Source organism: Pungitius pungitius, chromosome 3, assembly GCF_949316345.1.
Source record: "Pungitius pungitius chromosome 3, fPunPun2.1, whole genome shotgun sequence".
Lineage (NCBI taxonomy): Eukaryota > Metazoa > Chordata > Actinopteri > Perciformes > Gasterosteidae > Pungitius > Pungitius pungitius.
The window spans coordinates 22,839,484-22,854,500 of record NC_084902.1 but is presented as its reverse complement, the minus strand read 5'-3'; the positions used below and the strand labels follow the sequence as shown (position 1 = coordinate 22,854,500).

Below are 15,017 nucleotides of genomic sequence, written 5' to 3'. Positions count from 1 at the left end.
TCAATGAGCTGGGCCTGATGATGAGGATCAGGGAGACGGAGGATCTGATTGCCACCACGGTCCGAGAATGTGAGGCAGAAAGAACCCTCCTTGAAGATATTTGTTTGGACTTTAAAAAAAAATTGGGCATCTTTGGGATACAGATGCAAGCCCGTCAGACAGAGATGGAAAAGATGAGGCACAAAGTTCAAGGGGAAAAAAGACAACATCCTTCATCTCCCACACCATACTACCTCATCCATACATCCCCCCCTCCCCTTCCCCCCCTCAATGATCCTGTGATATGTTGTCGCAGTGGCACGAGCCCCTTGTTGGTCGGACCGAGGACAGGTTTTAGGGGAGAGTCCAAAACCCCACACAACCCAGCACAGTCATCCGGTCTATATTTTACTGATGTGATTATATTACAAAAATAAACTGTCACTTGCCTTGTCTGCCTCTTGTGATTTTTTATCATCCCACTTACAGTAGTATGAACACTGTACCAACATGTTTTCTCTGTATTAAGGTCAATTGTGCATCGCTGAGAGCAGTGGTTGAATACATTATTCCACTGAGTAAAACAACTTAAAAGAATTTCAGATTACATTGAATACAATCATAACCGTACATTGGTATTATTCTATTGATGACAGTTTCAAAATTACAGCAGTTTTACAACATTCTCATTACTTTGTTGAATAGATATCTCAGGTTGTATTTTGGTGTACACTAAAAGCATTTTATTAGGGTCCTCGCTACGACTAGTCGTAGAGGAACCTATTGTATTTCAAGGAATTATTATTATTATTCTCACAAACCGCGGGCCTTTTTGGGGCTCCTGGTTATATGTTGACATAAAAAGCCTAAGACCATGATAATGTCAAAGATAAAGTTTGCAAAGCGGCATTCCTGACGTTGCTCCACACGGTTAACGACCACTGACTTGCGAACGCTTCGTCCGACGGCCGCAGGGTTCCTCGGCCGCATTTCTAACCGTCCGGCCAGTGCCCCGACGTGCAGGGAGTAGTGAGGACCCGTCCAACACTGCTCGCAGCTTTAATTGTACTTTGTGTTTGTGTTGGACCACAAGCACAAGGAAAATGTCCACGACCTGCTCAATAAACACTGGGGGCAGAAGGACATGCTGGAGCTTGAGGGCCAGGCAGAGGCTGCTCTGGTTTAGAATTTACTGTCCCTGTTGTGTAAATATATTTAATTCACTAATGTTTTATCAATAAGTGAATCATTGTAGTGAACTCTTTCATTTCTTTAAACCAATTGCTTGATTTTGTGTCTTTATGTAGCCAGGGTGCTTAAAAACTCAAACTTATAAGGAACAAGCTTGTTTAAGTTCTTGTCATTATTATTTTATTCATGTGTTATGTAAATATCCTTTTTGAACACCATAAGTGAAAACCGGATGAAGCCTATTGTATCCTTCAACTAACTTCACCAAGTCCACATAATATATAGTCAGCGTTACCTGCTTTCAAGAACAAGATGACGATGTGCAGAATATCACCTATTGACAGCTGATCTTACTCCAACCAAAATGTATGACCAGCCAGACTTCCAAAGTCCAGATTCTGACTCCAGCTGTTTCACTTGCCTGCTCAAAAGCCTCCTCTAGAGTATTTTTCAGTACTCTATATCGTGACTATTCATTCTTAATATCCACACATAGGCAGATGCATTTTTCGCCTCATATCTCCATATTTTATAGAACTTTGAAGGCTGTCTGAAAGTTTTTATATTAATATTATATAACTTGCAAAAAGTTATTTCAATAAAAATTGATTAATGACAGGTATCGAATACGCAATCACATCGATTCCCTTCTCGTCCACTGCCCTTGGGTAGAACATGACACTCGGTGACCCCGGTTGCGACTCAAACGTTGTTTTCGGAGTGATAATCGCGCTCTTCATCTCGCCCACACCGACAGAGCTGTGCCAGGGTGGAGCAGCAGGGCTGCAGCCACGGCTTCCACATCAGGTTCCACGGCGACATCTGGCTCTCCACGGGCTCCACAGACCGCCGATGCCGCTCCACGGCCGCCTCCATCGCGGCCAGGACAGAGTGAAAGGCCGGCTCCTTGTCGGGGGTCAGCGGCGTGCTCTCCGAAGGGTCCCGTGTGAGGTCGAAGAGCAGCGGAGGGTTGTGGTAGGTCACGTAGCCCTTGGAGCAGAAGCAGGTGTGCGTGTGGAAACAGGCCGTCTCGTTCTCCGGGTAGAAGTTTGGCGTGAAGTAGAAGGCTTTCCACACGGAGCTACCTGAGGAAATTTCACAGCATACAATCATTGTTCCATATTTCTGCAATGTCTCTGTTGTTTCTATATTGCTTCATAGAGGATGACCATGGATATCGCCTCGGTGATGTAGGGTGTGTTGGAAGCAATGCATTAGGGTATATTTATTTGCTGTGTGCACCTGACACTCTGGATTTCTCACTTACTGTTTTGGGGATGCCATCGGACCGCATTCAAGTAGATGTTACAATAGTGGAACAGAAATTCATGGGTCGACCTTTCAACTCGGCCCCGAAGCAAATTCACGAGGTCGTGGCCATCTATTTCCCTGAAGACCAGAAGACAGGACCTCAATCAAATTGCCGACACATCTCATTACTGTGAACAACAGCCTTTCTTATACCTTTAAAAAAAAAAACCACACACACACACATACACACACACACACACATTTCCTGGCTCTCACTCCCTATGAGCCCGGACCATCACTCAGACTCCTCCCCCCCCCCCTCATCCTCTGTCCTTTTATCGTAAATATGATATTTTGGGATTGCGTTTGTTTTTTCGAGTGACAGGGGGAGGTGAGGCTGTCTCGCTGCTGCCCAACCTTACCGGTCCACCGGGACAGAGGCTCCGCTCAGCCGCACCACCGTGGGGAACAGGTCCATGTTGCTGGTGGGCTCGTCCACCTCTCTGCCACTGGGGATGTTCCCTGGCCAACGCAGGATTCCCGGCACTCGGATGCCTCCCTCCCAATTTGTGGACTTCCCTGCTGCTCAGGGGGAAGCACAAGGACACAAAGATCTAAGTGTTGCCATCTGCTCTCAATCTGTGAAGGAACCAAAAGTGGTTTTGGGGGTCTGAACTGGAGGTGCTACTCTGTGCCGAAAGGATTCCGCCGAGGTGGATTTAGGCATCTAATCAGGATGCCCCCTGGGGCCCGCCTCCTAGTCAATGTTACCCATGGACGCCCGACTGGTAGAAGACCGGCTGGGGGAATTATATCTCTCAGCTGGCTGGGAACGCATCGGGATCCCCCATAAGCTGTGAAATGGTGACCCGACATTTCACAACCCGACCCCAGATAACCAGAAGATGATTGATAGGTGGATGGATTTAAAGAGCATAGCAGACCGTCACTGCCATACAGTCAACAATACTCTTCCAAATCAAGTCAGAAGAGATGATTAATCTAAACCTACACAATTCCCTTCTGGGTGGCAGTCAATGGGAAACCATTAAGTCTTTAGGGAAAAAAAATGTACATCAGTAGTGGGAAGAAAGTAAATATTCTCATTGGGGATATAGTTATTAGTTATGATACAAGATTGAATAAAGTCCTATATCTGCTTTCATAAAATATGTCCTCAACGGGTTGTGCTAATCATGTCCGCATATAACACTGACTTTGCATCTTTGAGACATTTAATTGCTTCAACCTTTTTCTTTCAGAACCACAAGTTAAACCTTTGAAGTTTCCATTGTCTCCCGACGGAAATAATAACAATACAAATTTCGGCCTCAAATAGCTGTTCGTCATCATGCTACCTTCATATATTCCATCATGTACCTTTATATATTCCATTCCATCCTCTGTTGACCTCCCCCGATGCTGAGATTTCCTCCACGTGGGCCCCCTGGTCTGATGTCAGGTAAACCAGAGTGGTTTCTCTCAGCTGGAGTCGGTCCAGAGTCTTCATGATTTCACCTGAGGACACACCACACGCTGCAAGTGTCATTGGACACATTTTGGGTTCTTGGGGTTCTTAACTGGTTCTGAATACAATGAATGCAGAACAAAAGACACAAATGAATAAAATAATATGTTGCTGCTCCCGAAGGCTGTGGCTGTGTTGGATAAATGAATAGGTTAACTCCTGGTGGGCAGATGGCACCTCGCATTGTAGCCTGTTGAGTGGGTGAATGTAAATGATGTGTAGTGTTAAAGTTCCCTCGAGGGGTTGGAAGGGTAGAAAAGAGAAATACGAGCACAGTCCATTTACCAGTACTTCACATAATAAGAATATTAAAATATGTACTAATAACTACAGCAGGCAAATCTATTTTGTTCTATCTGTTCTGTATTCTAACATCCAGTGGGCCGAGACTAATCAAATGTAAACTTAATGTTTGATGTCTTGTTGTTTGATGACTATTATTACCAGTACCGAGGCTGGGGAAGCAAACAAACACAAATTCACAGCAGGCCATGATTTAACGAAAATAAGCACTTCTGCCCACCACATGCTTGTAACTGCACTCCGATTAGCATTGGGTACAGCCAGAAAACTCCCCCCCGGGAAAATGAGCATCTAGTTGTGTGACTGCGGATGTCCAAATCTTAACAAGCACTGATTACAATGAGGCCCACACCGTACAGTGGGAAAAGCATTCCGGTCATTAACACATTCATTTGTATTCCAATGCAAAGTGAAGCTAGATTTCATTTGTTTAGAAAATGCATTTCACCCTCCAGCCAGTAAATGCGGGGGTCACATTCAAAGCAGAGTCAGACTAACTTTTATATAGTGATAGTGTTCACAGATTTCCTGGACGAGTCAGTTATACTTTCCGTTTTGTTTTGGAACAGCACTGTGAAATAATGTCATGTAAGCAGAGGTTTTTTAAATAATTGGTATCCAGACCCTGGCCTTCATGTATGCATATTTGCATTATCAGCACCATGACAAACGCGGATAGCGCTCGCTTTAATAGCGCCTTTCTCTGCCCACATCAGCTGAATTAAAAAACCAAAAAGTACTGGATACATAAGACACCATAAATATGATATATATACACACAATAGACTGTGTCGACCCACCTACGCTCCAGTCCACTTCGTGGACTGCGTCTCCGTAGAGGCCGTGGCGGCTCGTCCCTCTGAAGGCCGCCGACGCAAACATGGCTGTGTGCACTTGGATGAAAGAGAAAAACAGGAGGAGAGGCCCTGCAGAGTTCCTGCGGAATCAAGTAAATATAATATATTATATTGTACAATGGATTGGGCTGCCGCTAATGATTACCTTCATTTTAAATGAATCTGACCTATTCACGAGATGACTACTTGAAAGCAAATAGTCTAGCTTAGAATCACTGAACATGTGGAGAAGATTGAAATTTCTATCATGAAACCATGAGCCAGTGTCCCAGATCACAAGAAGGCGGGCTGACGTCGCACCGCTCCAAGAAGTCCACGGCCTCGTGGGTCATCCTCTGGGTCAGGTTCTCGGACGCAAATGGCTGCTCGACAACCAGGTGGTTCCTCATGAGAACGCAGTTGAGGTACGGCATCAGGGCCACGAATCCCACCACCAGACCCGTGACCAGGGCCGTCAGACCCAGCAGGCCCAGGACCAGCCCTCTGCGGGGGTTGAGGGCGCCAACGTGGCAGAGAGACCCGGCGGCGACCAGGGCGGCGGCCATCCCCCTGTACGGGATGTATTTATGGAACTGGAAGACGGTGCCGTGGCCTGGCCGGCAGTCTCGTAGGTTGGTCAAGGGGATGCCGAAGAAGTAGTCGAAGCCGTGGACGCCGGGGTGGTGGCAGTGGTCCTCACTGCTCTCGCAGTTCAGTCCGAGGTGCCACTTTCCTGAAAACAGTAAAAGGGAATTGAAAACCCTCAATGGAAAGATTCCTCGATCACAAAGAACATGGGCAGTTTGATGGGTACTGGACAGGTGATCGTTGTGCATAAGAAGCAGCAAAAAAGCCAAAGCTAATCGCTAAGCTAATTGTTTATTTAAAAGGTTTGTAGATTTTCTGAAGCTGAGGGTGCAGACATGACACAGATGTCATTGTTGGCATTGAAATAGTATATTTAACAATGGTTAGGTTAATCAAAACTACTGCCATTGTTGTTAAAGTCATCTTAACCCTTCCTTCTTTCAAGATTATGTTCATGACATACTAAACAATGTATGAGACTTCTACAAAATGATGACACCGATGCTGGATCTGACCAGTGTACAGTATGTGAACACAGCTTCAGAACCAAGCCTGACCATTGCTGACTCTCCAGATTATGACGATGTAATCCGGTGTTTTCCCATGGTTTACAATTTTGGAGCAGGGGTTCTGGTAGTTGGGCAATGAGGCCAACCGGGTTACTTCAGGCTCGTGGCGCTTTAGGCTCGTAGTACTCTGGTGATAAGATACTTTCAGTTTGCACTGGTTACAAATACCGTTGCTTTTATTGACTCGGCCGTCTGGTAGAGATTTAAAATGAAAATAAAAATATCCATTTAAAAACGTAGTACCTTCCTCCGTTTTCCTCCGGTTAATGTGCGCAGCAGTGTTAAGCCCCTCCCAATACTCAAAAAAAAAAAGAAACAAACAAACAAATCATTGTAGTGGTAAATGGATTGATACATTAACGTATTTGTAATGGGTTAATGTACCCAGTCATTCCAGGTATTTAATGTGTTGCATCTCAAGCCACTGCGATGCAACAAATGAGGTTTGTTACAAAAGGTTTGTTTGAAATAACCCCTAGTTATCAAAAATGTGTTCTTATGGTGGGATTTTATTGACGGAGTTTAAGCTTTCAGAGACTCATTGAAAGTGGCTTTTGGTGGGGTTTTAAAAAAAATCTGTCATTCCTGATTACTTTATCCATAAACTATAGTAAAACTCTTGACTACTTAACACCACACTAGTATCATAATTTAAAAATAAAATCGCACCATGTGTAATGGCTCATGAGCATCGGAGTGATCGGCATAGGACAGAGATCCACGGTTCAGAACTACAGTACTGTAATCAAAGAAGATGGAGATTTACCAATAAGAGCGGTCTTATAGCCATGTTGTTTTGCAATATTAGCAAAGGTGACCTCCTGGCCGGGAAGACCTCCAGAGGCTGCATTAAACAAAAAAACACCGGGTCTGTGATAACCGGCCACACCTGTGGAAGGGGACATACCATTAAAACCACAGAACAGCTGCCGGGCAGGAACTTCTTTAAATTATTTATATATATATATATATATATATATTGTAGCAGACTGAGGGGAGTGGTGGTAGAAGGGAGGTATGTTGCGGCCCGGTGGTTCCACCCCCGAGCCTGCTATGGACCTCCCCCGCCTAACGAGGAGAGGCTGCCGGCAATCAGGGCAGGAGGAACTCAGATATAAAGGAAGCAGGGAGAGTGAAGGGGGGGGAGTAGGACAGAGCAGAGAGAGGTGTGGTGACAGCGAACAAACGAACGGAAAACTGAGGTAATTGTTGTGACTTGGACCGGCTGACTAACCCCCCCCCCCCCGTGTATTGACCCCTTTGGACGAGGACCCGATTGATGAACGACCCCCCCCCTTTTTTGGACGAGGACCCGATTGGCGAACGACACGTGGACCTGACGAAGGGAGGGAACGGTGAAGTGTGGCTAAACCTCCCTCATTTGCCTCCAATAAAATACTACCTATTGTACTCCTGGTGCCGGCGTGTCTGATTGAGCGTGTGACGTGGACCCTCCCCCCCCCCCCGGGCGTGCCACATATGGTGGAGAATGCGGGCAGCGATCTAAACTCTGTAAATTACCGTGACAGAGTACCATGGAAGCATTGGTGAAGCAACTGGTGGAGTCAAACCTCGCCCAGCAGGCGAGGCACCAAGAGCTGCTGGAGGAGCAACGTCACCAGACCACGCTCCTGCGAGCCGAACTCGGCCGGTTGACAGCCGCACAGGCCGACAGAGCTGGGGGCCCGACGGGCGCCAGTCCCAAACCCAGTCAGTTTATACTAAAGCTAACGGAAGACGATGACATCGAAGCTTACCTCCAAGTCTTCGAGAGAACAGCGGCAAGAGAAGCATGGCCACCGGAGCAATGGGCCAGTCTGCTAGCTCCGTTTCTGTCCGGTCCCGCACAAAGGACATATCAGGACCTGACTGTGGACCAGGCGACAAACTATGGGCTGCTGAAGAAAGAGATCCTGCGGCGGTATGGATACAGTCTCATTAGCAGGGCCCAAAGGTTCCACGACTGGACGTATGAGGCCACAGCCCCCCCCCGAGCCCAAATGCACGACCTAATCCGACTTGCAAAGAGCTGGCTAACCGCGGAGCCACTGACGCTCACGCCCATTGAGAAGGTGGTCATCGACAAGTTCCTGCGCGCCCTACCATTTGAGGCTAAACGGTTAGCGAGTCAAGCTAACCCTCAGAGCGCCGATCAGCTGGTAGAACTAGTGGAGGGACATCAGGCAGCATTGGAGGTGCTGCGCGGTGGACAGGCACAGAGGAACGGCCCCCCTCGGACCCGTCGGAATCGTCCCGAATTTACCGGTACCGGTCCTCATCGGCAGAGATTGCCCTCTGTTCCGCCCTCTATGGACCAGTATGTCGAGGGAGGGGAAGGAACGAGGGGGTCAGAGGAGAGTAAACTGTAAGGAGGGGGCAGACACCCGGAAAGGCAAAGCCCGGATGTGTGGACTTCAGGAAGTGAACCCCCAGGCGTCTACAGGCCCCCCGTCAGAGGACGAAGAAGGAGAAGCAAGCCAGGAAGAAGGCGAGGGTGGCCTGAACGAAATGCTTCCGATGGCCCTAGAGGCGGAACCGGAACCTGCCTCACTGGCAGGCCGGTTTGGCACGGCCCAATTGGAGGACCCCAACCTGACCAATGCGCTCCAACAGGTCACTGTGGTGGACGGCCAACCCATGGAAGGGGTAAGTCATGTCACTTATCCTAATTTTGCAATTAAAAAGAAACTACTATATCAAGTCGTGAAAAGGAATGAGGAATGTGTGGAGTTGTTGTTGGTGCCCCGTCCCTTTGTCCAACATGTCTTACAGCTGGCACACACCCACCTGCTGGGGGCTCATTTAGGGGTGGAGAAAACCCTTGACCGGATCAAAGGCCGGTTCTACTGGCCGGGGGTGAAGAAGGCCGTTGAGGATTACTGCCGGAGCTGCCCGGAGTGTCAGGTGGTGGCGCCAAAGGGCCATTCCCGCAACCCCTTGGTCCCCCTACCCATCCTCTCAGTCCCCTTCAGCAGGATCGCCATGGACTTAGTGGGACCGTTACCCAAGAGCAACCGGGGCCACCAGTACATCCTGGTGATACTGGACTACGCCACCAGATACCCGGAGGCCATTCCCCTGCGCACCATGGCTACCAAGGGAATAGCCCGGGAGTTGGTAATGTTGTTCTCCCGTGTGGGAATACCCAATGAGATATTGACGGACCAAGAAACCCCATTCATGTCTCGAATTATGAAGGATCTTTGCAAACTGATGAAAGTGACCCAGTTGCGTACTTCAGTGTATCACCCACAGACAGACGGGCTGGTGGAGAGATTCAACCGGACACTGAAGCAGATGCTCAAGAAGGCGATGGAGGCGGATGGGAAGAATTGGGACCAGCTGCTTCCGTATCTGATGTTCTCAATCCGGGAGGTACCACAAGCTTCCACCGGGTTCTCTCCCTTCGAGCTCCTGTATGGAAGACGACCCAGGGGACTGCTGGACGTGGCGAAGGAGGCTTGGGAACAGCAGCCATCACCCCATCGCACCGTCGTGGAGCACGTGGAAAAGATGAGAGACCGGATGGCGACTCTGTGGCCCCTGGTACGGGAACATATGCGGGAGGCCCAGGAGGCCCAAGCTCGGGTGTACAACAGGGGAGCACAACCACGGGACTTCAAGCCCGGAGACAAAGTGCTGGTACTGGTCCCCACGTCGGAATGTAAGTTTTTGGCCAGGTGGAACGGGCCATATGAAGTGCTGGAGCGGATGGGGGAGGTAAACTATAAAGTCCGGCAGCCGGGGCGTAGACAACCAACTAAGATATACCACGTGAACTTGCTGAAGAAATGGAATGCCCGTGATGTCCTCTGTTCTTTTGCCCAAAGGAAGGCCACGGCAGAGGCCAAGCCCGCAGCAGTACCCATGGGAGAACACCTGAGTCCAGCACAGAGGCAAGATCTAGGGGAGTTGGTCAACCAGAACCGGGACGTGTTCTCGGAGGAACCAGGGCGCACGGATCTCATCGAGCATCACATAGTCACTGAACCCGGGAGAAAGGTGAAGTTGAGACCGTACCGCATACCAGAAGCGAGAAGAGAGGCGGTCAGATCCGAAGTAAGAAGGATGCTAGAAGCAGACGTTATAGAGGAGTCCAACAGCGAGTGGTGTAGCCCGATAGTGTTGGTGCCGAAACCAGATGGCACGACTCGGTTTTGTAACAATTTTAGGAAAGTTAATGAAATTTCTAAATTCGACGCCTACCCCATGCCCCGTATCGACGAACTAATTGAGAGACTGGGAACAGCCCGTTTTATCAGTACGCTGGACCTCACAAAGGGCTATTGGCAGGTGCCTCTGGCCCTTGAGGCACGGGAGAAAACGGCGTTTGCAACCCCGGACGGATTGTTTCACTACAAAAAGCTGCCCTTTGGACTACATGGAGCCCCGGCAACCTTCCAGAGGTTGATGGACAGAGTTCTACGTCCCCATCAAGCGTATGCGGCGGCGTACATAGACGACATCGTCATCCATGGGAGTAAGTGGCAGGACCATCTGCACCAGGTGAGCGCCGTCATACAGGCCTTACGGGAGGCAGGTTTAACGGCGAACCCCGCAAAGTGTCGACTCGGGCTGCATAAGGCTGAATACCTCGGATACACGATTGGGAGGGGCTGCGTGAAACCCCAAGTGAAGAAGGTAGAGGCGATCCGGGAGTGGCCCCGGCCCAGTACAAAAAAACAGGTACGCACATTTGTAGGATTGACAAGCTACTATCGGAGATTCATCCCGAACTTTGCGGCCCTAGCGGGCCCACTGACAGACCTGACCAAGAACCGCCAGCCCAACCAGGTGAGGTGGACCGAGGAGACGGAGAAAGCCTTCCAGGACCTGAAGGGAGCGCTGTGTTCAGGACCTGTACTGGTGACCCCAGACTTCTCCAAACCGTTGGTGGTACAGACAGACGCATCTGAAACCGGGGTTGGGGCAGTCTTGTCACAGCTGCAAGAAGGTGAGGAACATCCGATCCTATACATTAGCCGGAAATTGTTGCTGAGAGAACAGAAGTACTCCACAGTTGAAAAAGAAGGTCTTGCGATCAAGTGGGCCCTAGAGAAGCTGAAGTACTACCTGCTAGGACGACATTTCACCCTCATAACGGACCACGCCCCACTGGTTTGGATGTCAAGGAACAAGGACAATAATGCTAGGGTCACGCGCTGGTTTCTATCATTACAGCCCTTTGCTTTTTCTGTCACCCATAGGTCGGGGACGGCTCATGGCAATGCAGACGCTCTCTCCCGGCGGGATGCTCTAGGGAGCTGGACCGCCCCTCCCTCCCGGTCGGAGCTGAAGAGGGGGGTGTGTAGCAGACTGAGGGGAGTGGTGGTAGAAGGGAGGTATGTTGCGGCCCGGTGGTTCCACCCCCGAGCCTGCTATGGACCTCCCCCGCCTAACGAGGAGAGGCTGCCGGCAATCAGGGCAGGAGGAACTCAGATATAAAGGAAGCAGGGAGAGTGAAGGGGGGGGGAGTAGGACAGAGCAGAGAGAGGTGTGGTGACAGCGAACAAACGAACGGAAAACTGAGGTAATTGTTGTGACTTGGACCGGCTGACTAACCCCCCCCCGTGTATTGACCCCTTTGGACGAGGACCCGATTGATGAACGACCCCCCCCCCTTTTTTGGACGAGGACCCGATTGGCGAACGACACGTGGACCTGACGAAGGGAGGGAACGGTGAAGTGTGGCTAAACCTCCCTCATTTGCCTCCAATAAAATACTACCTATTGTACTCCTGGTGCCGGCGTGTCTGGTTGAACGTGTGACGTGGACCCCCCCCCCCCCCCCCCGGGCGTGCCACAATATATATATATATATATATATATATATATATATTAGGGCTGTCAGAAATAGCGCGTTAACGGCGTTAATTAGCTGTTTGTTGTTAATTACGTCAATTTTTTTGACAAATTTCACGCATGCGCAGCGTGACAAATGATTCAGGTCAGGAAAGTGACTTTTCTTCTAGGGAATGCACTTCATCCTTTACAACACATTACTGCCACCTGCAGGCATATGTCAGGCCGTCAGGTTCAGCAAGTCGTTTGATTAAAATTTTTAATCATTTGACAGCCCTAATATACATACATACATACATACATACATACATACATACATACATACATACATATGAACAGTCACCACAGTTTGCTGTGTATGAACGTTAAAAGAACACGTCAGTTCTTAAACCTTTCGCCATTAATTAATGGGATTCCAGCTGGACGTGGAAGAATCTTTTTGTTGACGGGTCGCTGTCTCTGAACTGGCCTGATCGTATGGGGTATCTCCCTGTGAGAAACGCCGCCCGGCTGGGGGTGCAGAGGCTCGCTGCGGCGATGTGGTGGGTCAGCTTCACACCCTCCTGTGCTAGCTGGTCAATATTGGGGGTCCTAAAAAATAATAAAATAAAGAGAGATTTGTCAGCTATCAGGTACGACAGTTTGCAGTGCTAGTGGTAAATTGACTTTTCTATTCTAAAGCCCTTTAAAACTGCATCATTCGCCCATTCACACCCATTCCTACACTGATGGCTACCATACACAGTACCACCTGCCCATTAGAACTAACCAAAATGATTCAGCATTCACATATCATAGATAAACATATTAATCTCCAAACCATAATTTGATGAATACAAACAATCTCCCCTTCAGCTATATAAAATGCAAACAAATAAGTAAGAAAAAGTGAAATATAAATCTCAGTAGGCTTTTGGTACAAGCCTTTGAATTCATATCGTAGTTCTGTTACCTATCCAGGGAAGTATTGCTAAACACAAAAGATATGTCTTTCCAAAATCCCCAGTTACACTGTCACTGTTTGGGGATAAACTATTTATTCACTGGTTCGGGCATCTAACCAGGATGTCGCACACTCCGCTCTGCATCTGCCAAACTGCTCGCTACTCCCTTACTGAGCAAAACACTTGACAAAATCATTAGCTCTGTCCTGGCTCCGAAACGTTGGAATGAGCTCTGTGATTACATCAGGACCGCAGAGAGCCTTTACATCTTCCACCGCAAACTAAAGACACACCTCTTCAGACTGTATCTTGACTAAAAACAATAACAAATTGTAGCACTTTAATTGTACTTATAATGACTTTCATCTATAGCAAGTTGTAAATTGGCGTGTTTAATAAAATTGCATTTTCTTGTTCTTTTGCGTTTGTATCCTTATGGTTGAAATGTACTTTTTGTAGTTGATAAACATTTCAGCTAAATGACATGTAATGTAATGTAATGTACTCAGGGAGGCCCAACTGTAAGGAGACCCTGCAGAAGACCCTGGGGGGGGGGGGGCAGAGATGGACTGGAATGAAAAATGTTGTGTTTAAAAGGAATCAATCATGAAGACAGTTGCTATGTTATAGAAGAGCGACAGGTTTTTCACCTGAGAGTTGTGTTGCCATAGCAGCCTAGGTCTCCAATCCCCAGGTCATCCACCATGATCAGGACAAAGTTGGGCTTGCTGCCCTCCAGAGGAGACACACATCTCAGCCCTAAGAGCAGCAGCAGGGAGGATGGCAGCATTATTGCCTTCATGACGTTGCGGCAGAGATACTAGAGGAGAAATCACAAGAAATTATGATGGATTTTTGTGCTTACCTTTCTAGGATACATCTTTGGAGTGTTTCATAACGTACATGTTGGTACAGACAATTTAAATAGTTTGTTTAAACCTGTTTAAAGGAACGGTAAAAAAAATGGAAGCCTACTTTCTAAAGACATTACAATTGTCTCAGATGCACCAATCGGGGTGATTAGCAAATTTGATTGTTCTTTATAATAAGAATACGCTGTAGCAGCCATTAGGTATACCTCCTACAAAAAGTCGACCCATGTGATTGATGTGTTTGACATTACTCTCAATAACATGACAGAAGTCCTTATGTGTTGCACGTATCCTCTCACAACGGTTCGTACGACATGGTTTACTCCTCCTTTTATGTACGTTTTCCCAAGAAAGGCCAATGACAATGGTGTCAATTTACGCTCGTTAGCAACATTGGGGGCTTTTCAAAATACACTTCCGGCCACACGGGACACTTAGGTTGAGAAGACAAAACTACGTTGTTACGTCTAGTTTATCCACCGCCGAAGTGTCTCTAACGTCACCTGTTGTTGCGGTAACGTTGCTCATGTGTTGCACAATTACCTTCTCTGCTTTTAAATTGCATCAGACTCTTATCCAAAGTGTCCAAGGCATTTGCATCGACGTCTTCCCTCGCGGACGTGCTTTTCTCGAGACGCAAGCAAACGAGGAAACAGGAGTTCTCAGAGAAAGCAGGCGAGCTTTGGGCTGCTGCGTCACGTGACGCGGTGTCTGTTTGTGATAGGCTGAAACTGAGGTCTATTAAGTCATGCTGTACTAATGAAGGAGCACGGTTATTATCACCAAAAAGCAGCATAATACTGTGTATTGGGTCCTGCCTGGAAACTCAGAAATTAGAGATTTTGAGAAGATGAAACTTTCTAACAAATGCAGAAGAAAAGTTGTATATGGTTCTATTTTTTCTTTTTACCTTTCATGTGGAGTAGAACCAAATCTTTTTTTTCTGGGCACTGTATATTTTATTGCGAACCAATTCCTAATTAGTTATTTTCTATTTGGCATAAATCAATGTTCCTGATGATTTTATTTCCATTTGTATCTCGTACAGATAGACAAGCCATTTGAAGAAATATGTTTTGTAAATCCATCAAAAAGAAATTCGGAATGTTTTATTGAAAAGGTACACTCAGGAAAACTCTTTATAAATGAAACGA

General features: G+C 47.6%; 1 protein-coding gene across 2 annotated transcripts; it reads right to left on the bottom strand.

Annotated features, from left to right (window-relative positions):
• Positions 1 to 652: 652 nt before the first annotated feature.
• sts (steroid sulfatase (microsomal), isozyme S) lies at positions 653 to 14,472 on the bottom strand. 2 transcript variants are annotated; one of them, XM_037473290.2, is made up of 10 exons: positions 14,407 to 14,472; positions 13,642 to 13,811; positions 12,517 to 12,638; positions 7,012 to 7,134; positions 5,410 to 5,821; positions 5,053 to 5,189; positions 3,802 to 3,939; positions 2,844 to 3,003; positions 2,438 to 2,559; positions 653 to 2,255 (listed from the first exon to the last, which is right to left on the bottom strand). In XM_037473290.2, the coding sequence occupies exons 2-10, from the start codon at positions 13,791 to 13,793 to the stop codon at positions 1,873 to 1,875; spliced, it is 1,749 nt and encodes a 582-aa protein (XP_037329187.2). In that variant the 5' UTR covers positions 13,794 to 13,811; positions 14,407 to 14,472; the 3' UTR covers positions 653 to 1,872. The 2 variants fall into 2 exon arrangements, with proteins under 2 accessions (XP_037329187.2, XP_037329190.2); XM_037473293.2 differs by lacking the exons at positions 13,642 to 13,811; positions 14,407 to 14,472 and having other exon boundaries at positions 12,439 to 12,552.
• Positions 14,473 to 15,017: the final 545 nt, after the last annotated feature.

Bases quoted from the DNA above. Each gene is read 5' to 3' on its own strand.
- sts (XM_037473290.2), bottom strand. From the start codon at position 13,793: ATGAAGGCAATAATGCTGCCATCCTCCCTGCTGCTGCTCTTAGGGCTG. The intron at 12,639-13,641 runs GTGAAAAACCTG...ATTATTTTTTAG, and splicing joins TATGGCAACACAACTCTCAG to GACCCCCAATATTGACCAGC. The intron at 2,560-2,843 runs GTAAGGTTGGGC...TCTGGTCTTCAG, and splicing joins GCCTCTGTCCCGGTGGACCG to GGAAATAGATGGCCACGACC.